Raw genomic sequence first — 25,805 nt, 5'->3', positions numbered from 1 at the left:
GTGAGGATATAGGTGACTGCCAGACCGCAGAGATCCCAGAGGGCGAGTGCTGTCCCGTGTGCTCAGTCACTCAAACTGGTAAAACTGGAATGAAACCTGCACATTTGTCCTGGCATCAGTGGTACTCTGCTCTCTCTTACAGCCCGATGCCCTCCTTTTCAAGCTCCGTCCTCTGCACACCACTGTGAAATGTTGTTCTTGAACCTGTACCGAGTTTCCCTTTCAGTTTGCAAAAGGAATACATGAAGTTTTTGCCAGATAAGTTCACTTCTCTCAACTAAATGTGTGCAATAAAAAAGGTAGCTTCATTCTTTTGTGTTTCTTAGAAGAAATAATGGAGCTGCGACCAGTTTTACTGCCACACACCCCCCCCCAAAAAAACAAGCTGAGAAAGTAACTTATTCAACAAATAAGGTGTATTCCTCTGGGAAATCAACATCTTCTTTGTCATGTTTAATGCTTTTTTGTAATTTCTTTACATGCACCTGTGATGATGTATTTCTGCTGCTCTAAGCACAAAGTTCGGCTTAATGATGCACCAGAAGGATGATTGTGGGCATGGTCGTGAGATTCATGCATGTTAGAGTAAGATGCTGGTATTTTAAGGACTAGAAAACACACATACTTTACATTTTTTGACTGTATTTTTGAAGGAACCCAACAGTATGGATTCATAAATGAGTATGTTTTATTTTTAAAATGTGTGTTTTCCAGTAAATTTGCAAAGTTGTGGGAATTTCCATTAAAATGTAGATCCTTTTTTAAAATCCAGTGACAGCCTGTTGCAGCACATACTAACTGAGTTTCTCTTTCATGAAGACACCTGCACAGAAAATGGAAAAGTCTATGCCGACAATGACATGTGGAGCCCGGAGCCATGTCGGGTGTGTGTGTGCAATAAGGGGACCGCCATGTGTGAGGACGTGGTTTGCGAGGACCTCGGTGACTGCCAAAAAACAGTGACCCCAGAGGGCGAGTGTTGCCCTGTGTGCTTGACTGCAGCTTCAACATTGATTCCCAGTACAGACCTCGCAACAGGTAAAAAGTCCATTTTATGTGATTGAAAATATAATTTATTATATGGTTGATCCAGGTCCGGACTAGCCTTTAATGAGGCCCCAGGGCAGAAATTTGTTGCTGGTCCCCCCGCAACAAGTTTTTGATCAAATATGTTTTGATTAGCTTAAATTAGCCTGAAAAAAAAAAAAAAAACAACAAAAACTCGTTTAAAAACTTGTTTAAAATGTGATGAGTGAAACTACAAGGGTGCTCTGTGAAGAGGGGTGGCTCCAGAATTTTTTCATAGCGGCGGCCATATGAGGGCCAGTAAAAATATTGGGTTGGCACATCTGTTGTCAAATATAGGTTACTTGAAAAATAAGTAACCTAACCTATAAATAAAATAAGTAACCTTTAGAACAGAGAGATAGAAAAGAATTATATGTCTAGTTAATTTCCTGCTATTAAAGTTGACATCACTGAAAAATAGGTACATATGAAAACCAAATAACATTTTTAAATCCATAATTATGTTTTAATTTATTGACTGACTGATTGATTGGCAGTCCCAACCAGCACTTTAATGATTCTTCCTCTCTATTGTGTTCACATTTATTGAAATTATTACCAATATTTTGCAGTCTTGCCGGGGGTGGCCAGTGCCCCCCCAGACCCCCCCTTGGTGACGCCCCTGTCTGTAAATGAAACTTCAGTCCATACCACAACAATGAGCATGTTATAAAAGGAAAAATCTAATTTTTAAAATTTTCTAATTCATAATGTAAAAAAGCAAATGCTGTTATGATGATGTATTGTTTATGACTTTGTCTCTTTTGTTTCTTTGTCTTGTATGTCTGGTTTAGTGTTAGCATTCATGCCTACTTTCATCATTTCGTCTGTTTTACTTTGAAAGCTTGTTTTCTTTGAGTTCCTGGGTGAGATTTGTGTACAGGGGAAGGAAAGGAGATCACGGTTGTTTGTTGCTCCCAAGAATGTGTAAGAATTCCTGGCTGTCTGTCTATCTGTTTGAGCCATTTTGGGTTTTTTCTTGCAGCTGCAGATGAGAAGAAGGAGGAAAACTGCAATGTCAATGGGGAGGTCTACCATCACAATGACATCTGGAAACCCGAACCTTGTCGCGTGTGCGTCTGTGACAACGGCGTCACTGTCTGTGATGAGATACAGTGCGAGGTCCTGTCAAACTGTGAGAAGGCTGTCACGCCCGCGGGAGAGTGCTGCCCTGTGTGCGACAACTTCGCAAGTGCCAGCAGGATGATAGGTGAGACAGATTTACCTGCATCCAGAAGAGAGATGGTCACTTTGTGTTAGATTTACACCCCTTATAAAACTTAGATACTTTATTTTATGTCTTATCTTTATTTTAATGTTTTTGAAGTGCTTTAAAGAGTAAGATTTACTACATAAATTGTGAAAAATAAAATAAATGAAAATATTTTTTTCTCTTTTTTTCGCAAGAAATTATGGGCCTCAAGGTAAGTCATACAGTCAGTTAAGAAAAATATATTAAATTGGGAACATTGTCACTAAAAAGTGTTGCTTGGCTTTATTTTTAGGGGCAAAAGGGTGAACCAGGAGACATCCCATATGTAAGTAAAAAGAAAAAGTTAGGCGTTAGTGCACTTTGCATATAAATTTAACTTTTTTAATTAATTATGACTAGATAGAGGTCTTAATAATTCATTTAATGAACTTAATTTTTCTTGTGTTGTGAAGGTGGTGGGGATTCCTGGACCTTCAGGACCCTCGGTGAGCTTTTTTCTTTCTTTCATCCCCCTCTCTGTCCTTGTTATCTTTCTGTTTGCTGTCACAGTATTACACATGATAACTGGAGTCACAGTAGAGGGCAGCAAAATGTAATACCAGCATTTGTTATTACAATTACCAGGACAAATGCTTTCATGTACACCATAAAAATAAAAAAAATCCTAAGAAAAAAGTAATATTCCGGCAGCTGGGGCACCAAAATAATACCAGAAAATACCAGAAAATAACTTTCTCATGAAAATACGGTTATTTCCAGTAATGACAATACAGTTTGTTGCCCTAATTTTACATGCGATTTTGCCTTTTTCAAGTGCTTTTAAACATTAAATTAGGAACATTTTAAGGTGATTAAACAATGAACTTACCTATAAACAAGATCAATGAATGTGGCAATATGAATAATAATACTTAAATGTACAGAAATATACAGTTAACAGTTGGTTTAAATAATAATGGATTGCATTCATATAGCGCTTTTTGAGACCCTCAAAGAACTTTACAATTCCACTTTTTAATTCCCCTCTGGCCATCACCAGTAGGTGAAGTGTCTTGCCCAAGGACAAATGACCGAGAGTGTCCGAGCCGGGGCTTGAACCGGCAACCTTCTGATTACAAGCCGAACTGCCAACTCTTGAGCCACAACCGCTCTAAACAACAATAATAATAATAATTATTTGATGTAAAAAAAGTTTCTAAGAATCATTTTATATATTTTTCCATAGCATTACATTTGAATTTAACAGTTCAATCTTTCAAATAACGGACAAATATTTGTGAAATTATGATACATTTGTGAATGTATTTTAACAATCTAAATATGCATATGTACAGACAAATACATTTAAAAAAAACAAGAAAACTATGTTTGATTACATTTACAGTGATTTTACGTTAATTTACATTTGAAATGTAAAATCACAGTCTATGTTAATTTAATGATATTCTAGAAGAACAGTACAGAACTGTAAAATACACAGTAAAATACTTTTATATATATATATATTTTTTTACAGTGTATACTATTTTCACTGCATGATTATTCCAGTAATTAGACAGTGACCAATGTTTCAATGCTCTTATGGCTTGTTCTCTTTGCTCAGGGTCCTCCAGGGGCTCAGGGAAGCCCTGGACCAAGAGGCTTTAAAGGCAGACGGGTAAGTTGAAACCAATACACAGGGAACTAGTGGACCTATGAGTTAATAGGTGATGTTCACAATGAAAGAAAATAGCTCCTGCAATTGTTATACTACCACAGTTAATGTTTAATTGCTGGATAGTTTAATTTAAACACAACATCATAACTAAAAATCTGTTTGTTTGTTTTGGTGAGAATGCTACATAGCAATGCTACAATGCAACTTCAACTGCAACCCGCAGTTCATCAACATGTTAAACAAGATGTTTTTTAGGTGAAACCTCTTTAATGCTGGGCTTACACTGTGCGATTTTTCTTTGCCCCATTTTGAGCCGATTTTTGAGTCGTGCGACCGTTTTGGTGATCGGCCCGATTTGGCCTTTATCGTGTGTCGTGCACAGTGGCAGTCCTAGCCTGTTTGGCGCCCCGGGTTGTTGTGTTGTTTGGAGTTTAGTCTGTTACTGTTACTATTTTTACCATTTCTTCTTGGAGCAACTGTAATCCACATTATTAGGGATTAATAAAGTATTCTGATTCTGATTGTTTCAGGATGACCTGCCATTATCCAATGACACATCTGCTTACCTGTATCTTTTGCTCGTTTCTCCTCCTCTTCTTTTCTATTTTTTCTAAACTGAGCACCTGATGGCTTTGAACTTTTCTTGTCCATCTTCCATTGGTTTTCATTTTGGACTCCAGTATGAACACAAATCCCCCAACTCGAGGATCACCACAACATGATCTAACACACCTACACCTTAGTTCACAGATTCACTTTATCTAAGGTGTATTTCTGGAATTTCACACAACCCAGGATTCAAATCATGAATACATAATGGGCTTGGATTTACAACATTATGAACCCCTTTCCACGGGTTGTGTGTGAGACATTAAATCATCAAAATATAAAATATAAATTTTAAATTGTTATTGATCCCTTTACCCCGAGTCCTAAATTGCATATTTATTTTCTTATTCTTCTTATATTTATTGTTTGTTTACTTGCACTGCTGTAACTGGAGCCTCGTCGTCTCGTCTCTCTGTATACTGGACTGTATGTAGCAGAGATCACAATAAAGTTTACTTTGACTTCAGCAGCGAGCAGGCTCACCGAGGGCTCTCGCTCACTTTTCGCGTATAGAATTTCGAAAAAACATCGGTGCAAATTATAAGTCTGTATTATAATGTCTGGTGTTTTTGTGTTTGTTGTTTTGTTTTTATTTTGCGAGTTGTTATTAGATGCTGCTCCAGCCAGCCAGAGAATCCGCCGCCGCCCCGCCCTCTCCTCCCTGTGTCCGCCCGTGTCGCCCGTATCAAAAACCGCTACTGGTCGTGCATTGTGTAGTATACGTGGGGTAACGAGAAGCGATTAACACCTCACGACCAGCTCCCGATCATCAATCGCTTGGTCGCGACTATCGTGAGGCTGTCACCGCAGCTTCTCACACTGCGCACGCGCAAACACAAATGTCAGCGAAAAAGACGGCGCAGCACGTGCAGCGTGTGATCTGGACACAAGCAATGGAGGCACTTGTAGAACTTTGGAAAGCTCATCCGAGCCTTTTCAATGTGGCCTTACAAAATTGTCAAGACCACAACAACCGTGAAAATAGTTGGATGTACACTGCTGCTCAATCACAGCTGCCTGATCATGTTTTTCATTTGCAATTTAGCAAAGTTGATGGTGGTGGTGTGCGTGTCTGTGTGAGTGAAAGACAGAGAGGGAGAGTGAGCGACAGAATTTCTGTTATAACCTTCATTTTACGGTGAGCACTCAGGTCGCATCAGAGCATCGGTGTGTGAGACCCTGCATCGTGACCTATGAACTTCTAACCCCTGCGAGTCAATCGTGCAGTTTGAGCAGAAGCTGAATAACGCGACTGAAAAAATTGCACAGTGTATGCCCAGCTTTAGGTCCACCTCCTTTTAGTCAGTTTCTTCTGATTGGCTGACTTCTGGACAGCTGTAGAGGGGCAGCACAGTGTGCTTGTGAGCTAGTGAGTCTTTAGCAGTTTAACATACAAATAAGTTGATGACAGGCTGATGCCAGATACTGATAAAGATATAAACAACATTGGAAATCATGTATTACTTTAGACACGTTTTAAAGCTTATCCCATATTTAATATGAACATTCAATAGTGTAGCATAAAATAGCCAGTCATGGTAAAGATTGTAGTGTTTTGCTTATCAGGATGTAATAAAAATCATCAGATCCTTAGCAGGTTCAAAAATGAGGCAACAACCCAAGAGCTACATGTCAGACTCTGTAGGCCTCTGTTATAGGTTGTTTGGAGAGGTTTCCAGGAAAACGCCTCTTCTCTCTAAAAAAAAACATGCCAGCACAGTTTAGGTTTGCAAAGCTGCATCTGAGCAAGCCACAAAAGACAGATAAAGCTTGACCTTAACAGCACAGCAGCAAATCTACAACAGAATGAGTGAAAAAGAAAAGAATCAAAGTGCTGCAGTGGTCCAGTCCACGTCCAGACCTCAATCCAGTTAAAATACTGTGATGGGACCTTAAGAGAGCTGTGCATAAATGAACAACTGAAAATCTCAATGAAAATCTCAAGCGTGGACCAATACTCCTCCACCACAGTGTGAGAGACTGATAAAGCCCCACAGGAAATAATTTTGTCAAGTTGTTGCTGCTAACAGTGTTCAGTAGCTGCCAGCTACTGAACGCTGGGGGGTTCTTAGTTTTTCAAGTATAAAGGTGCATTAAGCACCTCAAGGCCCTCAAAGTCCTCAAGTAGATGCAGCGAATCTGATACCACAGCCTCTCGTTGACATTTACACATTATTCACATGTGGATAACTGTAGTAAAATCATAAACTGCAAACAAAATGTCAGACTTAAGCTTCTGGTCATGTAACCAGTCAGTACCTTCTGGGTGCCACTCATTAACCTATGCAAATTGCAGGGTTTCCCAGGGCCTCCAGGATTTGATGGTGAGCCCGGTATACCAGGAAATCCAGGAGAACCGGGACCACCTGGGCATCCCTCGCACCCTGGGGTGAGCTGCTCTCCAACTTCTTTTAATTAGTTAATGCAAATTTCATAAGAAAAAAACCAAACAAATCAAATTTTCTCCATGAATGATTAATTTTGGATCAACCTCTTCCTGGTAGGGTAACCTGGTGACACAGATGGCTTCGGGTTTTAGCGAGAAGTCGGGTCCATCTGCAATGCTAACAGGATCCAGGGTGAGCACTTTTAAACTGCATATTTTACATATGCAAAGTCCGGAAGCTTGAAGAGTTTAAAATGCAGTGCATAATCGTTTGCCATTTCAGGGTGAAGCAGGACCACGAGGACTTCCAGGACCGTCTGGATCACCAGTGAGTCTTTATCTCTAATGAAGTTTTAGAGCCAAATATTAGTTTTACTTTGTAGGAAGTGGGCCTAAAAATGTGACCTTTAATTTTCCTGCTCAGGGTCCTGCTGGTGGTCAAGGAATTCCTGGAGAAGCTGGAGATCCAGGATTGATGGTACAGTTGTTTCTTCATCTTGGATTAACTCTAATGCTGCTTTACATGTTAAAGAGTGAAATTTAAATGTGACTGTACGTGTGTGTCTGCAGGGGGAGCCGGGTCATCGAGGACCTGATGGGCCACCAGGAAAACCTGGACTTGATGTGAGTCATGTAACAGATACTGATGAGGATTCTTCTTGTATCTGTAATTATTCCATAACCACCTGATGGTCTTTTCCAGGGACAATCCGGACCTGCAGGAGGAACCGGAGAACCAGGATACCCAGGATCAGCGGTAACCAGTTGTCATGCCAAAAAATATTTAATCCTACTATTGTCATGATAATAGTGATACAATAACCTACTCTAATCTGAGAGACAGTGAGCGAAAACACAATCAGGAATGATGTGATTACTTTTAAATACAGGGTGCAAGAGGATTCCCAGGACTTCCAGGTAATCCAGGACTGAGAGGGCACAAAGTAAGTCCTTTTTCCTCATTATTACTCATTAGTTTTCATGTATGAAATATCAAGAACTAACCAGTCTGTGAATTTAAACCTCTACAACAGGGACACAGTGGACTTGTTGGACCAAGAGGCGAGGCTGGAGCAGCTGGAGCAAAGGTAGCTAACTCTCACTTTTGAGAGAATAGTAGGAATTATAGTTTAAGTCTGAAAGGAACAATATTCAGTGCAGTTGCTTTAAATTATCTAAAGAAAAATTATTTAATGGTTCGACGGTGTCCAAATACAAGCTTGTGAAGTTAGCTGGTGATTCCAGTGACTGTAAATGTCTATGTGCTTAAGCTTTAAACAGAGACACTTTTAGTTAGACAGCTACATCTCACTCACCTGAGAGATGAAACAGAGAGGCTAAAGTGGCCCTAATGTATGTAAATATATCAAATTCACTGAATCACACGGCACTCATTTGGCACTGGATTAGTGTTAAATGCCCAGATGTACACTTGTATGCATCTTCGTGCTATCAAGGTGGTAAAAAGATGTTGACCTGTTTAGATGAAATTACCATTGACCCATTGAAGCAAAGAGCACGTATGACCAATGTTCTGTTCTGTGAGGGAGGTTAAACTTTATCGAAGTCAGTTTTTCCAGTTAGGAAGCAGAAACCATCCTGAGCCATTGTGCAGCCTGATTGACGTTTGTCTCAGAACAGCAGGCCTGAACAGCAGACTGTTGGGACCTAGCATGAGGTCCCAACATCCTTTAGTGGGACCTAAGCATGTGGCATGAGGGTTATGTAACATCAATGGACTCTTTGACCTCATGCCAACCTCTTGAAGTTCCTGACACATTTTGTCAGAAACATCCACGAATAGCCCGATGTGGGTCATTTTGTGGGGCACATGTGATGCTCCTCCTGTTCCTCAGGAGTAGATATCTTTCCTCCTGCTCCATGCTCTGTCCTTCTACACCAAACTCTCCTCACTTGTGTAACGGCCCGTCTCTGGTACACACAGCAGTGTCAAGAACACACACAAAAAAGGCTAAACTAGAAAAAAAACAGTCAGTATGGATAAGGAGAACGCTAATCTATTTAATTTGTGTGAATTGTTGTTGCCTCTACTACAAGCAGCTGAACTGGAATTGCACTATTTTACATAACATTTTTATAACAAACACTTCATTGCATTTATCTCGTGTTTTAGTTTCAGAATGAGACAAAGAAAATGAGACACGGAAACCTGATCTTTGAAAACAGGATTTTTAAATTAACTCCAAAATCAAACTCCAAACAGAAATTTCATCACTTGTTTCCACGTTTGAAAGGTTGTTTCGGTCACATGTGCTGCACAATCTGTGCATAACTGCTCGGTGTCTATGATTTGCAGGGTGCTTCTGGTACTTCTGGTGCAATGGGAGCTCCTGGTCCAGTGGTAAGTTAAAAAACACAGTTAAAAAGAGAGAATATTAGTCTGCTGCAGAGATACTGACTCCATCTTTGGTTTCAGGGACCACCTGGGATGCAGGGAGAAAGAGGCCGAGTCGGAACGACCGGCTCTGTGGTATGAGACAAATAATTGAGCCACATGACAAGAAAAGGAAAAAAAATGCAAAGATATGTTTCCATATTAAGTTATTTATCTTAATCTGTCTTTTTCTCTTAGGGTAAACGTGGCACACCCGGCCATGTTGGTAAACCAGGTCCTCTGGTAAGATCTACTAAATCTACTTTTTCCAACACTTCTGACCACACCGAGGCATACACCTCCTTTCAGACCCTGAGATTATTTCAAAACATAAAAATATAATTTTAATCCTCTAACATGCTTCTTGTTTTAGTGTCTAGCACGTCAGAAAATAGAGAAAAATCTCCCTTTTGATTTGAAAGCAGAAGTTAATATCTTTAATTTGCATGTTTTGACTGAACAAAATACTGGATATATGATATTACTCATTATTAAAAAAAACCTTTAGGTTAGTTAATTTAATTGGTTTAGTAGAAAAATACTGTTGCTGTTTCCAATCGCAGGATGAAAGAGCAAAATTTGATGGCCGATGTAAGTAAAAAACAAACAAACTGAAGTCTTAAAAGGAAAGAAGAAACAAAAACACAAGGAAACAGAAGAAAAGTAACTCAGGTAGCAGATAAAAGCAAAGGGGGACAAGACAAGAGTACCGATACACTCAACAAGAGAAAACCAAACCAAACTCTGTAAAAACAGACCAGAACAGTGAAGTTCTCCAAAAAACCTCCAAAACTCTGTAACACCGACACAGGAAGAAGAAAACTCTGAGCCAAAGTGTCTTTATAATCAGTCCGTCATCAATGAAAGGACAGAAACTCAATCAGTGGACAATGTGGGTTTATTATTAATTCATAATTAAACTGCACATTTTTTATATGTGGTGTTTAACGTTAAATATAAATCCTCAAATCAAATCCACAAAGTTAAAATAAGATGTATTTAAATCCAAATGTTTGTTGTTAAAAGTGAAAACATCGGGTTGGTGGTTCGATCCCTGGCTGCTCTGATATGGATGCCAAATATCCTTGGACAAGATACTAACCTCAAAGATAGAGAGCACTTATGTAGAAAAAGTGCTTGTGTGAGTGGGTGTGAATGGGTAAATGAGACAAGTTGTATGAAGTGCTTTGAGTGCTCAGTTAGAGTAGAACAGCACTATATAAGAACCAGTCCATTTATCATAAAACACTAATCAGTGGCTAATATTTGTCGTGTTGTAATTTTGTTCACGTTAACCTGAATATTTAAATGAAAATTGAGAAAATTAAACAAAATTAAATTTAAATTATCAAGAGTCTGAATGTGTTCTGACAGCATTTCAGCATTTGGAGATGTTTTTATTTTCAGCCATTTTGTCCCTGTCAGCTTAAAGTTGAGGCCATGTATGGAAAAAATATCCAAATTAAAAATTGTCATGCCCTGTCAAGAGCATGGCAAACCAACAGGTGGCGATATAGCCCAAGAAATGTTAACCTATCAGGAGCCAACAAACAATAACATGGTGCAAACTTTGTTGTGAGACAAAATCTATTTTGTTGGTCCACACATAAACACATAGTTGTCTTTTTTTAAGAAGCTCAGTTTTCAGTGAACTAAATCCCATTTACTGATGGAAAAAACATCAAGATGAGTGGGAAAAACACCGGTGTACATGTGGACAGTCTGAATAATTAGTAATTCAAAGCAAAATTGTATTGACATCCAGCTGTATCTGTTTAGGAAGAATTAACTTGGCGATGTGTTTTTTCCTTATTTCTTGCTCCACTGGATTAAAATGGAGGTCCCGCTAGTTTTTTACCTGTTGCCATGGTAAATGTTGGATAGTTGGAGTTGATTGAGCTTAATCGAATCAGGCTATCTGTAACACGAAACTCAGAGTTACTTACCTCACAGACCCAGTCCCTGTCTTTGAACCAGCAAAAAAAATCACAGCTTCGTTGCGCTCGATCATAATAATTTTGGTTGTTCTGCCGTCTCCAACCACTGTTATCCTCAGTGTGACTGCAGTACAGCATAAAAAAAAACTTTAGCTGCTAGAACAACAGTGAAAACCAAACAGAAACACACACAACACAAAAACATCCACGACAACTACATTTTATCTTCTGGTTGTTCTTAGTAGCCCATTTGTTTATTTTTGGAGCACCATTTACCCAGATTGTCAACAAAATATCAGATTTGATTTTTCTTAAGTATTAAACATACTTTCCTTTAACCACAGGGGCCAATAGGAATCCCCGGTATACCAGGATTTCCCGGTAACCCTGGAATGAAGGTGAGATTATTTGACGCTTGAATTGTAAGGAGTCTGTTTTCATTCTCAGACACACTTCGATTAGTATCTAAGTGACAGATGTTTCTGAGTCACTGAAGTCACCCGAGAAGTCCTTTAATATTTCCTGAATGTACCTGCTGATGTAGGGTGAAGCGGGACCGACAGGGGTCAGAGGAAGTCTGGGACAGCAGGGGCCAAGGGGCGACGTTGGGCGTGTCGGGCCACCTGGACCCATCGGACAGCAGGTGTTGTACTTTATCATTCTTGTTGCTAAAATAGCTGTAGACCCATTCTGGCCTCACATTACCACCATTCCCAGTTAATGTTTTCGTTTTTGAACAGGGCGCGTCAGGACAGGACGGAGCTCTGGGTCCCCGCGGCTCAGCGGTAAGTGATTGCAGCAAAGCTCTTTAACCAGCTGATCTTTGTCTACAAATGTGTTACAATAAAGGTCTTTATTTAATCTATTGCTGCTCTGTCACCTGACCAGGGTATAGCCGGTCTCCAGGGTCCACCTGGTATGGTTGGTCCCCCTGGCCCCCCCGGCCCCCAGGGTTCAACAGGAGCTCTTGGAGCAAAAGGCCAACTGGTATGAGTTCTCATTTTATTTAATTTTCTCTCTCCCTGTCATGTGAGTCTTCATTTCTCTATTTTAAAATATCTGTTTTAAACTCTTCTTCAGGGTGATGTTGGAGCTCCTGGATTCAAGGGAGAGGCTGGATTGAAGGGAGAGCGGGTAAGACCAAAGCTACCCAAAAATAAAGACCGTAAAAGTTCATCTTAGATGTTATTTTGGTCGTTAGGTTAAGGATTTGTCAACTGATTCAGTGGGTATGAATTTATGTTAGGGTGACCATGGTGCACCAGGTCCCTTAGGCCCCATGGGAGAAGATGGAAAGCGTGGACCCCGAGGTGATGCTGGATCCATTGGGCCTCCAGGATCCCCAGGAGAGACAGTGAGTCCATCAAGAATATTCACAGTCCAGTCATGTATAATATATTTAATGTATTCCTTTTTAACTCAAAACTACACGCTGCAAACAAGACAGACTAAAGCTTTCTTTTTCTTTATTATAGGGACCACCAGGAAATAGGGGTTTCCCTGGTGCTGACGGTTTGCCAGGCCCAAAGGTGAGTATTCATGACTCAAATTCGCCATCAGGTTCATCACATTCATTTCTGTGATTTTTGAATATTTCACACTTTCACTGAACAGGGAGCCCAGGGCGAGAGAGGGCTGCCAGGATCTTCAGGCGCCAAAGGTTTATCTGGAGACCCAGGACGCAACGGAGAGTCGGGCTTGACAGGAGCTCGGGTAAACTCGCATGTTGTAATTCATTGCCTAGAGCAGAAGGTTTATTTCATCCTTTTGCGCATGTTTGCAGGATTTTGTATATAAAAGTGAGCATCTGACAACCTCTGCTCACGAGGAAATGATTCCCTTCTGAGTGGTTGGCAAGTGGTTGCTGCAGGTTGATGACATTTGCTGTGAAGCTGAAAAGCCAAAGTCATGGCAGCATAGAAACCAGTCAGTGAGTACTTGAAAATCTCCAGTCGCAGGGAAAAATGTGTATTCCAGAATTATATTGGTAATAATAATTGATGATATTGGTTGCAAAGAGGTATTTGGTGCTGGTTGGTTGTTAGCAGGTTGCCTGTTATTTACATGGAAGATATCGATTTGTCTGCAAACATGTGATAACTATTCTTTGAGTCATAGTGAAACTTGAAAAAGTTGCAACACAACCTGGAGAAGTAGAAACTTGACTTTCAAAGTAAAAATTGAGCTTTCGGAAATGTGTTGGCTGCAGCAATAAGGCACAACGTTTACTTTGAAGGTCAATATCGAGGAGCAGTTGGCAAGTGTTTGCCTCCTGCTCCTCGACATCAGGGCAGCAGGAAAGAATTGTCAAATCATTTTACCCATAACAGGCCCACTGTACACTTAGACCTTAATGACCCCGCCCTACCAGATACCTACCTCAGCACCTTTTACTCTTTGAGGCCACCAACCACAGGATGGTGCACAGGCTAGAAAGCTTCTGGACCAGACAAGGTACCAGTGTTGAACAACTGTGCAATACAATAAAAGGATGGTTAAACTGTCATATTTAACTTCAGAGTAAAGACTTCTGACCTCAGCAATCCTTCAAATCCTTCAAAAGCAGAGGTCTTAGCATCATAACTAATCCTTCTCAACCTTCTCACAGCATCGTCTTTGTCACAGAATGCTAAACCAGAACCTGTGATTTCAGAGTGTAAACTGCTTTTAAGTTTTTATTAGGCACAATATTTTATTCTGCTCTAATAGTCGCATTTGATTCTATACTGCCTCTTGATTCTGTTTTATATGACCCAAAATCTCATGTATGAGCCATATTTATTCTGTTTATTAATGTTTATTATGGCACTTTATTGTGATTTAGGGCAGGGATAGCTCAGTAAGGGCAGGGATAGCTCAGTAGGTAGAGTGGTTGCCCCATGATCGGAAGGTCGGGGGTTCAAATCCACTGAACGGCTACCCTGAGGTACCCCTGAGCAAGGTACTGTCCCTACACACTGCTCCCCGGGCGCCTGCTTAGTGGCTGCCTGAGTGAATTCACTGAGTGAATGGGTCAAGAAAAACAAGTAATTTCCCCACGGGGGTCATTATATAGTATACATTATTATTATTTATTATGGTTCAAAGTTCAAAACTCCAGCAACTGCTTGCCAACTGGTCAGGGAATGCACAGATTCATCTATTCAGATTGCTGCACTGCATGCTGGTTCAACAGCAAACTGACTTAAAGTTAATCTGAAATTAGTTGGTCTTTAGGTGTTGCATCTTCATTAAATTATCCTTGAGAAACTTGCATGTGCCTGAATTTTATAGCCATACTCTGTTTTAAACTGCAATCTTCAAGAGCAATTCTACGTTGGTATTTAAATAAACATGCATAGCAGAATTAGCTAGTGACAAGAAGTGCTAGCTTTGCTTGGAGTCTTTATAATGCATATAAAAAACTGCATATAAAAAACTGTATGTGGCCTTGCAGCCTTAAACCTGTATTCCTACTTATGACCACTGGAGAGCGACTTTCCTACTTAAAAAATAAGTCAAGTTATGTAAACATGTATGAAAGAAATTATTCTACTATGACTTCAGTAACCTTTTTCTGATGAGCTTATGCTATCAATCACAAATTTGAAGTCTGATTTATTAAAATATAGTCCTTAGTTTGTAAATTATGGTCCCCAATAGAGTCAGAAAGGATGATAAAAAAAACCCTCAAACTCACCTGAACTTAACCAGAAACTCTCGTTTCATTCAGCATTTAAAAGACTTGTTTGTGTTACTTCACAGGGTCTCACAGGTCTCATAGGTGCCCAGGGAGAAGAGGGGAAGCAAGGACCAGTGGTGTGTAATCAAATGTGTTTACTTTCACCACTTGTAGATTTGCACACACATGCTCAGCAGTAAATGTGTTTCTGTCTTCTCAGGGATCCGCTGGAGACGACGGCAAACAAGGCCCAGCTGGTTCAACTGGAAACAGAGGCCCAGCTGGGCCGATGGGCCTGCCGGGACCAAAGGGCTTCCTAGTCAGTACGAATGAGTGTGGCTAGATAAGCCTAATGAGAGAAGCCAGATGGATATATTTGTGAAAATAAATGCAAAAAAAGCTCCATAATAACACAAAATATGCTGATTGATGGTCCCTGTTGTTTTTTAGGGTGATGCTGGGAAGGCTGGAGAAGCTGGAAGTCCAGGAGCTCCAGGTCAAAGGGCAAGTTAAATCCACAGCTGATACAAATAGAGCTCATACTTCCTGCTGAGGCTTCACGCTCTTCATCTCAAGCACAAACATGCTGATAAATGCTGCTCTTTACTGTCCTCTAGGGACCAAATGGAAAAGATGGAGAGAGAGGCGCCGCCGGTCCACCTGGCCCAGCTGTAAGCATCCGTCTCAGCTGAGAGTTTCTCATTATTAATAATGTAAACAGTTATGTTTTTAATATAATGTGTTTGTTTGTCCTGCAGGGTCTTGCAGGGAAGAGAGGAGAGCAGGGATCTCAGGGAGTGTTTGGCTTCCAGGTACTCTTCATCACATAACGCAAAGAATTTGGCTCCTATCACTGGAGCTCAATCTCGCTTTTAATTCTTTATTTTATTTATTTATTTGTTATTTATTTAACCAGGTAACAAAGGAGATTGGCCACGATTAAAGTCACATCAGAATCAGAATCGTGTTTATTGGCCAAGTATATGTGCAGACACATACAGGGAATTTGGTTCCGGTAGATGGTGGCTCTCAAGCACAGCAATGTAAATCACACACACACACACACACACACACACACACACACACACACACACACACACACACACACACGTGTCTATATACACACATTACACATACATACACATATATACACAAAGCTGTGTAAACCAACTATGAATAACTAATCTAAACTTATATACATAAGTTGCAGTCTGGCAGTGGGAGCAGTGTGACAGGTCAACTGTTAAGAAGGGAGATGGCGAGGGGAAAGAAACTGTTCCTATGTCGGGTGGTCCTGGTCTGCAGGCTTCTGTACCGTCTGCCAGAGGGCAGCAGATCAAAAAGTCTGTGTCCAGGGTGTGAGGGGTCTGTGATGATTTCCCCTGCCCGTTTCCTGGTTCTTGAGAGGTACAGATCCTGGATGGAGGGCAGGGGGGCACCGATGATCCTTTCTGCTGCCCGTACAGTCTGCTGCAGTCTGCTCCTGTCCTGTTTAGTGGCTGCTCCATACCAGACTGTGATGGAGGAGCACAGAGAAGAACATTTACAAGAAGTTCTTCTCTATTGTTTTTATGATTATCAAATAAAATAAAAACTGTTTGGGGCGTTTTTAGGGTTTGCCCGGAACACCAGGCCCACCTGGAGAGTCAGGAAAGCCAGGTGACAAGGTACGACTTGGGTATTTTAAAAATATTTTTCAAGTTAACCCACACAATATAAATTGTGCAGGGACTTCTATACAGCATGTAAAATCTGCTTAATGTTTTTTTTTTTTTGTAGGGTCTTGCAGGAGAGATTGGGGAAGTTGGCGCTACAGGACCAAGAGTAAGTCCGTTAGTCCAATTTCCACTTTTCTATTGCTCAGTTCTGAAACTTCAGATCATCACAGTCCAGCTTGAAACATGAACATTTTCTCTAACCCACCCATAGCGCTAATCATCGTATGAATAAGAATTTCGGTGCATCCCTTTGTGTTTTCATTGATTGATTTTGATCGTCTGATGATTGTTAAATTTTACTTTTCTTTTCGGTTGAACTTGTTTCCAGCTAATGATGATGAGCTGTAAGAGTTAAGGATCTAAAATAGAAAACAAATATTAGTTTAACTTATAACTTATTGATGATTTAGTAGTTGAGTTTCTTCTTGAAATCGAAACCAATGACAAAATTTTTAAAAAGGTTTGATTTGGTAACCAGTCTGAAAGGATTTTTAGAAAGGAAATGGAAATATATCCTAAAATTGTATAAAATGGGATTAACTTAATTAAAAGATGCATCTATTATTATTATATGTGAAAAAACAGCTAATACAAAATGTTCTTTTTTTTAACTTGTTCATATTTTATAAAATGTCAAAACCTCTAGATTAACATGCAGCAAAACAGATTTACTTAAGATAACTTATAAAGATAACTCTTTATTGTCATTGCACAGTCATGCTTAGTACGATAGTACAATGAAATTGGAAAACTGTTGCACGTTAGCACTAAGCACATCCAGTGTTGGTAAGGTTACATTTAAAATGCTACAGATTACAGAATACATGGCCGTTAAGTTACTTAATGTGAGTAACGTATTCTGAATACTTTGGATTACTTGATATATTATCATGCTTTTTACAACTACATGAATGTACTATTGCTGTGTGATTTCTATTACTGAAGGCTACTCGCCACCGAGCTAACTTTGTTAGCTGGCGTTAGCTGAGGTTAGTTCATGGACTGCAGACTGTTAGACTTGATGGATAGAATTAAAAACCTGCTAGCTGCAAATAATCATGTGCAGTTCTGAAAGCAATACCAACTACATTTTTAAATCTTAATATAAAATGAGTAACAGTAGGGTGGACATTAGGTAAGGCTGCACTTTTTGCAGTGATCTCGTATAGAAAACTATTTCTGTATCAGTAATATATCTGCTTTCAGAACTGCACATGATTATTTGCAGCTAGCAGGTTGTAATGCAGCCTTTAGTAATAGTAATAAATCACACAACAATAGTACATCAAAGATACTGAAGTGGCACATAACCCAGGTAGCTACCACAACTAAAACAAGGTTTTTGCAGTAGGCTAATGTTAGTTTTTTAAAAAGAACTTAGTTCCAGATGTTTCTTTAGGTTGGAGGTGGAGTTTTATTGGTCAATTTGTTCATATGTTTAAAGTTAAACCTTTTAACATGCAACTCTCTGGGTTTTGACTAAATTTGGAACAAGCCTCTAGTGGCCATTTGTGAAACTGCAACTTCCTTCTTGATTTTTTAGCCTCAGCGGTTATCGCTAACCTTACACATACTTTTTTTGTTCAATGCAATAGGATAGGGATGTCAAACTAATTTTACACATCTTGGGCCACATACAGCCCAGTCTGAGCTTAAGAGGGCTCATCCAGTGAAACCCCTTTCTGTCAGTACAAAGGAGTTTAACATGTGCAACAACATTGCACATTTAATCCCTGAGATCAGTCTCAGGAGTTGTTCCAGGGGCCATTTCTGGGCCCCATATGTGTGACACCCCTGCAATAAGAAATAAATGTATAAACTTATCTTTTGGTTGTTCTTGCAGGGAGAGAGAGGTTCTCCAGGAGAAAGAGGTGAAACTGGGCCCAATGGGCTGCAGGGACCAAAAGGTAGTCCAGGTGCACCCGGACCAGATGGGCTAAAGGTATGGTAACCATAAAACTACTGATGCTTAACCCTGAACAACAAAAAGAGTCATTGCTTGCATTAAATTGTTTATAATAAGCCTTGCTGCTTACTTTGCACATTTTAGGGTAGCCCTGGACCCAAGGGTGCTGCTGGAGAGCCAGGAGGTCCAGGACTTCAGGGGATCCCAGGAGAAAGAGGCATATCCGGATCTTCAGGCCCAAAGGGAGATGCTGTAAGTTAAAGAATACATTCATTACACCATCTCCAAAGAAAAAGACAGCAGTTTTACCAATAGCATGACTGTAAGAGGAGCAAAATGTAAGGTACTGTGAGACCTCGAGATATTGGGGATCATCAGAACCAAAGGAGGGAAAACTAAGAAACCATTAAATGAACCTGATTTGTTCTAACAGGGCGCTACTGGAGAAAAAGGACCAGAGGGAAAGGCGGGGGCTGATGGAGCGAGGGTGAGTCCCCATAACTGCGATCCTTACTGCAGATGAAAAAACTGTGTGTCGAAATATTTCACTTTACCTGAAGCAAGTTTGTGATTAAATCTAAATATAAAACAAAGACAAAATCAAGACTGTTAATGTGAAAAACAACATATGAAATCATAGTCTACTAATAAAACTAAAAATAAAATTCACTACCTGCAGCCTGCAAAGACTAATATATGTCTAAATTATGTCTAATATATTTCCTCATGTCATTGCACCAGGGGCTTCCTGGTCCCATTGGACCTGCTGGTCCCAGTGGACCAAACGGAGTGAAGGTAAGCATAAAAGCTGTTTTTCAGCCCAGAAATGTGTTTGTTTCAGTTTAATGATTTATCACAAAGCACAGCTACAAGATGATTAACCGTGACCCTGCACTGTTTCTGTAAAACTGATTTAGAGCTCTTCAAGTCCCGTAAGGTGATTTTGTGATGACTTTATGATAATTTGTGAACATTAGATAAAAATATATTGTTAGAGGGCTTTAAGGACTTTGTATTTATGTAAAAAAAACTCTTGTTAATAAATACTGGTTATGTATTTTTGTTTTTAAATATTTATATTATTTCATTTCAGGGTGAAACCGGCCCATCGGGACCAACAGGGCGCAGAGGAACAAGAGGAATCGCTGTAGGCACAATATTTTATTTTACATTTATTTGAGCTGATATTCACTTTTTTCAATGCTGTAATTTCTTCTTGATTGTGTGTATTGGTGTGTGTGACCATGTTCTCAGGGATCTACTGGTGAGCCTGGTCCGACTGGTGCTGCTGGCTTCCCTGGACCTCCTGTAAGTGGCCTGTTACAGTGTGACGCACAAAACCACCGAAGGATTAACAGAATAATAAACTAGAAGGTAACTGAAGAGAGATTCATCTCTAGCTACTGTTTTTTTTTCTTTCCCAGGGTCCTGATGGTCAGCCTGGGGTCAAAGGTGAAACAGGTGAGACAGGTCTGAAGGGAGAAGCAGGGTCACCTGGACCTCAGGGCGTGGCTGGAAAACCAGGAGAGCAGGTACGCTGCCAAATGTTTTAATCTATAAAATCTGAAACAATCCCTATTAATATGGGTTTACAGTTTCTGTGAAGCAGAATTAATCACAAAGTTTTAGTTTTACATGCACCAGTCTGAAAAGTACAAAAGCAGTGCACATATATTCAGTATCAGTGGCTCTAATAAAAACTTAATTAATATGAAAAGGAAAAATGCCTCTTTTTCAACACTTTCAGCACATTTTTACAACACTGTGAAGGAGCCACCCCTCTTTTTTGAAGGATTTATTCATTTATTTGAAAGTTTTCACTCATGCATTTGTTCTTAGGCAAGCGTCACTGGACCATAAGGGTGATTGGCATGCATTTCGTATGTCGCTTGGATGTAATTGGCATACATTCTGAGAGAAAAAAGTCTCTCTGGTTATGCTTTACTTATTTTGAGAGCTACATTTGACCTTTGTTTCTCTTAATGAGTAACTTGACAGGAAGTAGATGGGTCGCGTAGAAAATTGTCCTGTGTCTGTGTTTTTCAGGGACCTGTTGGTGTGACCGGGCTGAAAGGTGGCAGAGGAACAAAGGGTCCAACGGTGAGTATTTTGACCCGGACAAGCCTCTCCAAAACTCAGTGATGAACATATTTGAGGTAAAACTTGTCTCCTTCCCACAGGGCTCCCCCGGTTTTCCTGGATTGCCTGGAGGAGTTGGTCCACCTGGTCCTCTTGTGAGTTCCTTATAAAAACAAACCTTAAAGACCTGACATAGTGTAAATGAACTGGGATGCACAAAAACATCCAGTTTTCTTTTATTAAGTCACTTTTATGTTTGTATTTCAGGGTGCAGTTGGAGCAGACGGGCCTATAGGTGCTCCAGGAAAACAGGGTCCTCCCGGGATTCGAGGAGAGAACGGAGGTCAGGGACGTCAAGGCGAGCATGGACCTCCAGGGCTACCCGGCGGATCTGGGGAGAAAGGAGAATCTGGAGAGGACGGTCCTCCTGTAAGATGAAGTTTTTTGTTGTTGTTCGAATTCAGAGATGTTTCAGTTGCTCATCAGCTCTGGTACTTCTCTGTCAGGGTCCTGATGGGCCTCCAGGACCTGCTGGCGCCGCAGGGCAGCGAGGAATAGTCGGCCAACCCGGAGTCAGAGGAGAGAGAGGCTTACTGGGACTGCCAGGTCCTGCTGTGAGTGCTCCCGCTAATGTTTCCTGTTTATTGTTATTGCTCACAAAGGCAACTCGCTCCTCAGCAGTGCCATTATTTATGTTAGAGTTAGATGAGGAAGTTTGTGTTTATTTGTGCCTCAGGGTCCACCGGGAAAAGCAGGAGCACCTGGACCTCAGGGAAGCACTGGTCCTCCTGGGGGTATCGGTTTACCAGGAGCCACTGGGCCAAGAGGAGATCCTGGACCTGAGGTTTGTCCTTGAGATGGAGCTGTATAAATCAAATCTGAAGGACTTTCATTTAAGCGGTTTAAGGCTTCAATCTAAAGTGACTCTCAGAAAGTGCTGTGTATGTCTAGAAAACATAACTAGAATGTTTCTGTAGCTCAAAAGCAGATTTCTTTGACTGTTCAGTATTCACCAACTTATTAAAAGTTTATTAAGACAGCAGTTTTGTCACATTTCTTTTAACCTGTCAGTTACAGGCTTGCAGGTTTGTGGCCTTTAGCAACGACAGCACATAAAATTTGTTTTCAGTATCAGTACATTCAGCTAAACACCTGGAAATCATAGTGTCATGCGATTCTTTGTAGATGACTCAGCCTTTTATATCACAGATCTGGTTTTTCCTTCTTCTTATCAGAAGTGAACAATTTCTTGTTTTGTTTTTTTGTTTTTCTCAGATCTTAAGTTTCTAATATCATTTGTTGATTCAGGGTATTGCTGGAGCTGAGGGGCCTCCTGGTAAGGACGGCCTAGTCGGAGAAAGGGTAAGATAAAATGTATAAAATGTATCTGTGTGTTTGTTTTAGAGGCTTGGTGTGGTCTAATCTCTGGCTTGTTTGTAGGGTGACAGGGGCAATCCTGGCCCAGAGGGTCTGGCTGGTGGTCCAGGGTCTCCAGGTACTGAGGGTCCAGTGGGAATAACAGGCAGTCCAGGTCAAATGGGTGTAAATGTGAGTTTAACAAACAGATCAACCAGGACTACAAAAACTAGAAGGTCTCTGAAAAAAAAAATGACCACAACAAAGAGGGATGAATTTCTAACTTTTTTTTGGATGGTACCAGATGTAAAACACGAGAACACGGCCATGTGGTAATTAACATGTAATCCAGCAGCCCAGTAATACTGATAATGATGTCAGCCTCTCATGTTTACGCTGTAGGCTCCACAAAACTTCCCCTCAGAAGTCTAAATCAGGCCTTTCAACTTTAACAGCTGTGTAACTGACAAAGGTGTGAACAACTGACAGTTAATGAGCTATGGCTTATTTAAATGCCATTATCTGATTGGTCGTCTCCTTCCTGTCTCTGATTGGTGGATACTTTTGATGTGTTTTCACTTGCATTTCAGATAAATGGCTGAATCTGATTGTAAGACTCCTTGAAATGGACGTACACAAATGTAATCCTGTTATTGTAATTATTTATTTATCCATACAGTACTGGATAGATATGTAATTCCAGCTCAGTTTAAAGCCAAATCATCACAGCTGCAGTGTCTCAGCTGCCATTCATATTTTAAAGCTACTCTCACTCTCACACGGACACACATAGTAATGGGCAACTATCCCAGACACCAACATAGACACTTTGTTCTTTTCCCGATTTTCAAAATAAAAGTATATTATTTATTTTACTGTGAGTACCCGCTGTTATCTCCCATCAGATTTTTTAGCCAATTTATTTTTTTAGTTCTCTTTTTTTTTTTAACAGCAAGCAACAGATTAAAGTTCAGCATTAAACTCCAGCTACATCTTTAAATCCACAACTGTTACGTCTCTTTTGACTTTAGGGTGAAAGAGGCCCTCATGGACCCCAAGGACAGCCAGGAATACGGGGAAAAGTTGGCCCTCAAGGACCACAGGGGGACAAAGGAGCTGCTGGAGAGCCTGGGGAGAGGGGTCAGAAAGGTCACAGAGGATTCACCGGGCTCCAAGGCCTGCAAGGAACAGAAGTAAGAAAGATGTTTGGACATTAAGGTTACATCATGGAAACAAGAAATTAGAAGTTTTAATGTACTCCTTTGTGTTTTAGGGTGCCACAGGAGACGCAGGAGCTATAGGAGTAGTTGGACCAAGCGGTCCGAGGGTAAGCAATAATCAACATCACATTAAAAACTAAACATAATTTCTCTTCCTGTCGTTTTGTGAAAATGTTTTTCTGATATCCACACAGGGGCCTCCTGGCGTGGTCGGTCCTCCAGGTAAGGAAGGAAACATTGGCCACCCTGGAGCTATGGGTCCTCCTGGAAGCAGAGGGAGCAGCGGAGATGTCGGAGCACAGGTGAAAGAAGCGGGAAAGAAGCTGTGATTTTTTTTTCCTGCATAGATGAAACAAGCGTGTACAAAAAGTTCCATTGTGACATATTCCAGGAACATTTCTGCACTCCGCAGTCAGACTTTGAGCACTTTACCACACTTATTTTATCAGTACAAAATACATTTATGTGCTTGTACAATGGTTTTCTCTCTGGTTCATGCATTACATTGGATACATCTTATAAAATTACAGTGAATGCTGTTTGTTCAGAACAAACAGGGAGGCCAGACAGACACGGGGACACGACTGAGTTTACACCTAAAGTTAAAGTTAGAAGTCAAAGAGAGATACTCAATAAAATTTCAAGAGGTACAAAGTCATAGTAGATCATCCTCTTTGGATCAAAAATAGCTTTATATTTTAGTAACTAGAAAGCTCATTAATCATTTTCATTATTCAGGGCCCACCTGGTGAACCAGGCCCCCCCGGCCCTCCAGGATCCCCAGGACCTCCCACCTCGCTTTCTGAAGACCTTTTTGCTGGCCTGGTCGATTACGAAGCACAAGGAATTCCTGAAGCCGTGGAATTCATTGAGGACGCTGTGGCCGCAGAACCTCCTCTGCTTCCCGAGTTCAACAAAGATGAAGCCCTTCCCAACAAGAACTCGGCCACACTGCGGGCAGACACCGGCATCCACGCCACGCTGAAGAGCCTCAGTGGAAATCTGCAGAACTTCCGCAGTCCTGACGGCAGCAAGATGAACCCTGCCAAAACCTGCCAGGACATCAAGAACTGCTACCCACAGAAAAGCAGCGGTCAGGATCTGCACTTCTTCAACCATTTACTGATTATTAGATTTTGATTTTTCTACAGTTTCAGTGATGGCGCTTGTATTTCCCATACAGGTCAGTACTGGATTGATCCAAACCAAGGAAGCGTAAAAGATGCCATCAGGGTCTTCTGCAATATGGAGACTGGTGAAACCTGCATCTCTGCCAACCCACCCAACGTTCCCCGCAAAGCCTGGTGGACGAAATCAAAGCCCAATGACAACAAACCCATCTGGTTCGAGGCTGACATGAACGGTGGCGCCAGGGTAAGAAGTGGATGCTTTTCTAGAAGTGGCATGCATGGTGTAGTTGCTTAAAAAAAAATCACTGAGCTTTTCATATGACATGTGATTTCAGTTCCGCTACGGCAACAAGGAGGAACAACCAAACGCGGTGGCCGTGCAGCTGAAGTTGCTACAGCTTTTGTCCAAAGAGTCGCACCAGAACGTCACCTACCACTGCAGGAACAGCGTTGCTTACAACGACGAGAACAGTGGGGATCTGAAGAAAGCGCTGGTCCTCAGAGCCTTCAATGGTCAAGAACTGAGAGCCCAAGGCTCCAACCGGCTACGATATACTGTCATTGAGGACGGCTGCTCGGTGAGTCTTCGATAAAATGCCTAAATTAGTTATTCCTGGAAAATACACTGACTGATATTTCTGTTGTTGTCCTTAGAAATCAAATGGCGCATGGGGTCGGACAGTGATTGAGTACAGGACTCAAACTTCAACCAGGCTGCCTATCATGGACTTGGCCCCCATGGACATCGGACAAGCTGATCAGGAGTTTGGCCTGGACATCGGCCCTGTGTGCTTCTCATAAAACAAGAATCCCCAACACAGGGTTGACTGAAACTGAGTAACATCATCTTAAGGAATTATAGGGAACAGGACAGGGAAGGGGGGACTTCTTTTTCTGGGAGAAAGACGAAGGCCAGATGTTTCACAGAAGTTGCTGAAGCACAGCGAACGAGAGCTTCGCAACCGCTAGGATATAATTTATTCACCTCGTCGATAAATTCACCGAACTCTAGACAAGTTCTCTGCGGTTTAGATGGAATGTAACCTTGCATGAACTGTGGAAAAGTCTTTGCAGACGAGTTAACATAAGAAGTGAAGGTTTACAGTGAATAAAAGCATTCAAACCTTTTCATTTTTATGGCTTTTTTTTTCAGTACATGCACATCCAAAGGCCAGGATAGAGAGACAGACAGACAGAGAGAGAGAGAGAGAGAGAGTTAACAGTAGTTATTAATTTTCATTGAAAAGTATGTTTGAACTAAATTATTAAGTTTTGTGCAGAAACTCATTTAGCAGAAACCATTTGTATCTCCTTTTTAACACGACTGTAAATGCGAGGAATGACTGTAAATGGCAAATTATTTGTTTATTGTTGACTATGGATGTTTGAATAAAATGTCTTTCTTTGGACTGACTCTGCTCCTCCTCGAAACTAAAGTGAGAAAAGGTGAATAAACGTTCATTTTGATTG

At 40.8% G+C, this 25,805-nt stretch overlaps 1 protein-coding gene across 1 annotated transcript in view; it reads left to right on the top strand.

Annotated features, from left to right (window-relative positions):
• The window catches only part of LOC102787168 (uncharacterized), a 35,943-nt gene extending 10,402 nt beyond the window's left edge, over positions 1 to 25,541 (top strand). The window contains exons 2-54 of the mRNA XM_087836292.1: positions 820 to 1,038; positions 2,054 to 2,278; positions 2,476 to 2,492; positions 2,574 to 2,606; positions 2,734 to 2,766; positions 3,885 to 3,938; positions 6,844 to 6,936; positions 7,052 to 7,126; positions 7,217 to 7,261; positions 7,358 to 7,411; positions 7,504 to 7,557; positions 7,637 to 7,690; positions 7,824 to 7,877; positions 7,968 to 8,021; positions 9,251 to 9,295; positions 9,371 to 9,424; positions 9,527 to 9,571; positions 11,610 to 11,663; positions 11,810 to 11,908; positions 12,006 to 12,050; positions 12,154 to 12,252; positions 12,346 to 12,399; positions 12,512 to 12,619; positions 12,741 to 12,794; positions 12,880 to 12,978; positions 15,010 to 15,063; positions 15,147 to 15,245; positions 15,377 to 15,430; positions 15,544 to 15,597; positions 15,685 to 15,738; positions 16,540 to 16,593; positions 16,706 to 16,750; positions 18,488 to 18,586; positions 18,695 to 18,802; positions 18,984 to 19,037; positions 19,292 to 19,345; positions 19,644 to 19,697; positions 19,805 to 19,858; positions 19,975 to 20,082; positions 20,597 to 20,650; positions 20,731 to 20,784; positions 20,897 to 21,058; positions 21,136 to 21,243; positions 21,366 to 21,473; positions 21,938 to 21,991; positions 22,070 to 22,177; positions 23,017 to 23,178; positions 23,259 to 23,312; positions 23,400 to 23,507; positions 23,944 to 24,298; positions 24,389 to 24,579; positions 24,671 to 24,913; positions 24,990 to 25,541. Coding sequence (XP_087692418.1) covers positions 820 to 1,038; positions 2,054 to 2,278; positions 2,476 to 2,492; positions 2,574 to 2,606; positions 2,734 to 2,766; positions 3,885 to 3,938; positions 6,844 to 6,936; positions 7,052 to 7,126; positions 7,217 to 7,261; positions 7,358 to 7,411; positions 7,504 to 7,557; positions 7,637 to 7,690; positions 7,824 to 7,877; positions 7,968 to 8,021; positions 9,251 to 9,295; positions 9,371 to 9,424; positions 9,527 to 9,571; positions 11,610 to 11,663; positions 11,810 to 11,908; positions 12,006 to 12,050; positions 12,154 to 12,252; positions 12,346 to 12,399; positions 12,512 to 12,619; positions 12,741 to 12,794; positions 12,880 to 12,978; positions 15,010 to 15,063; positions 15,147 to 15,245; positions 15,377 to 15,430; positions 15,544 to 15,597; positions 15,685 to 15,738; positions 16,540 to 16,593; positions 16,706 to 16,750; positions 18,488 to 18,586; positions 18,695 to 18,802; positions 18,984 to 19,037; positions 19,292 to 19,345; positions 19,644 to 19,697; positions 19,805 to 19,858; positions 19,975 to 20,082; positions 20,597 to 20,650; positions 20,731 to 20,784; positions 20,897 to 21,058; positions 21,136 to 21,243; positions 21,366 to 21,473; positions 21,938 to 21,991; positions 22,070 to 22,177; positions 23,017 to 23,178; positions 23,259 to 23,312; positions 23,400 to 23,507; positions 23,944 to 24,298; positions 24,389 to 24,579; positions 24,671 to 24,913; positions 24,990 to 25,136 — 4,673 coding nt within the window. The 3' untranslated portion in view covers positions 25,137 to 25,541. The remainder of the gene's footprint in view (positions 1 to 819; positions 1,039 to 2,053; positions 2,279 to 2,475; positions 2,493 to 2,573; positions 2,607 to 2,733; positions 2,767 to 3,884; positions 3,939 to 6,843; positions 6,937 to 7,051; positions 7,127 to 7,216; positions 7,262 to 7,357; positions 7,412 to 7,503; positions 7,558 to 7,636; positions 7,691 to 7,823; positions 7,878 to 7,967; positions 8,022 to 9,250; positions 9,296 to 9,370; positions 9,425 to 9,526; positions 9,572 to 11,609; positions 11,664 to 11,809; positions 11,909 to 12,005; positions 12,051 to 12,153; positions 12,253 to 12,345; positions 12,400 to 12,511; positions 12,620 to 12,740; positions 12,795 to 12,879; positions 12,979 to 15,009; positions 15,064 to 15,146; positions 15,246 to 15,376; positions 15,431 to 15,543; positions 15,598 to 15,684; positions 15,739 to 16,539; positions 16,594 to 16,705; positions 16,751 to 18,487; positions 18,587 to 18,694; positions 18,803 to 18,983; positions 19,038 to 19,291; positions 19,346 to 19,643; positions 19,698 to 19,804; positions 19,859 to 19,974; positions 20,083 to 20,596; positions 20,651 to 20,730; positions 20,785 to 20,896; positions 21,059 to 21,135; positions 21,244 to 21,365; positions 21,474 to 21,937; positions 21,992 to 22,069; positions 22,178 to 23,016; positions 23,179 to 23,258; positions 23,313 to 23,399; positions 23,508 to 23,943; positions 24,299 to 24,388; positions 24,580 to 24,670; positions 24,914 to 24,989) is intronic.
• The last annotated feature ends 264 nt before the right edge of the window (positions 25,542 to 25,805 follow it).

This window comes from Neolamprologus brichardi, chromosome 23, assembly GCF_056152115.1.
Source record: "Neolamprologus brichardi isolate AB-2024 chromosome 23, ASM5615211v1, whole genome shotgun sequence".
Taxonomy (NCBI): domain Eukaryota; kingdom Metazoa; phylum Chordata; class Actinopteri; order Cichliformes; family Cichlidae; genus Neolamprologus; species Neolamprologus brichardi.
The sequence above is the reverse complement of the archived record's forward strand: the minus strand, read 5'-3'. Positions and strand labels throughout refer to the sequence as shown.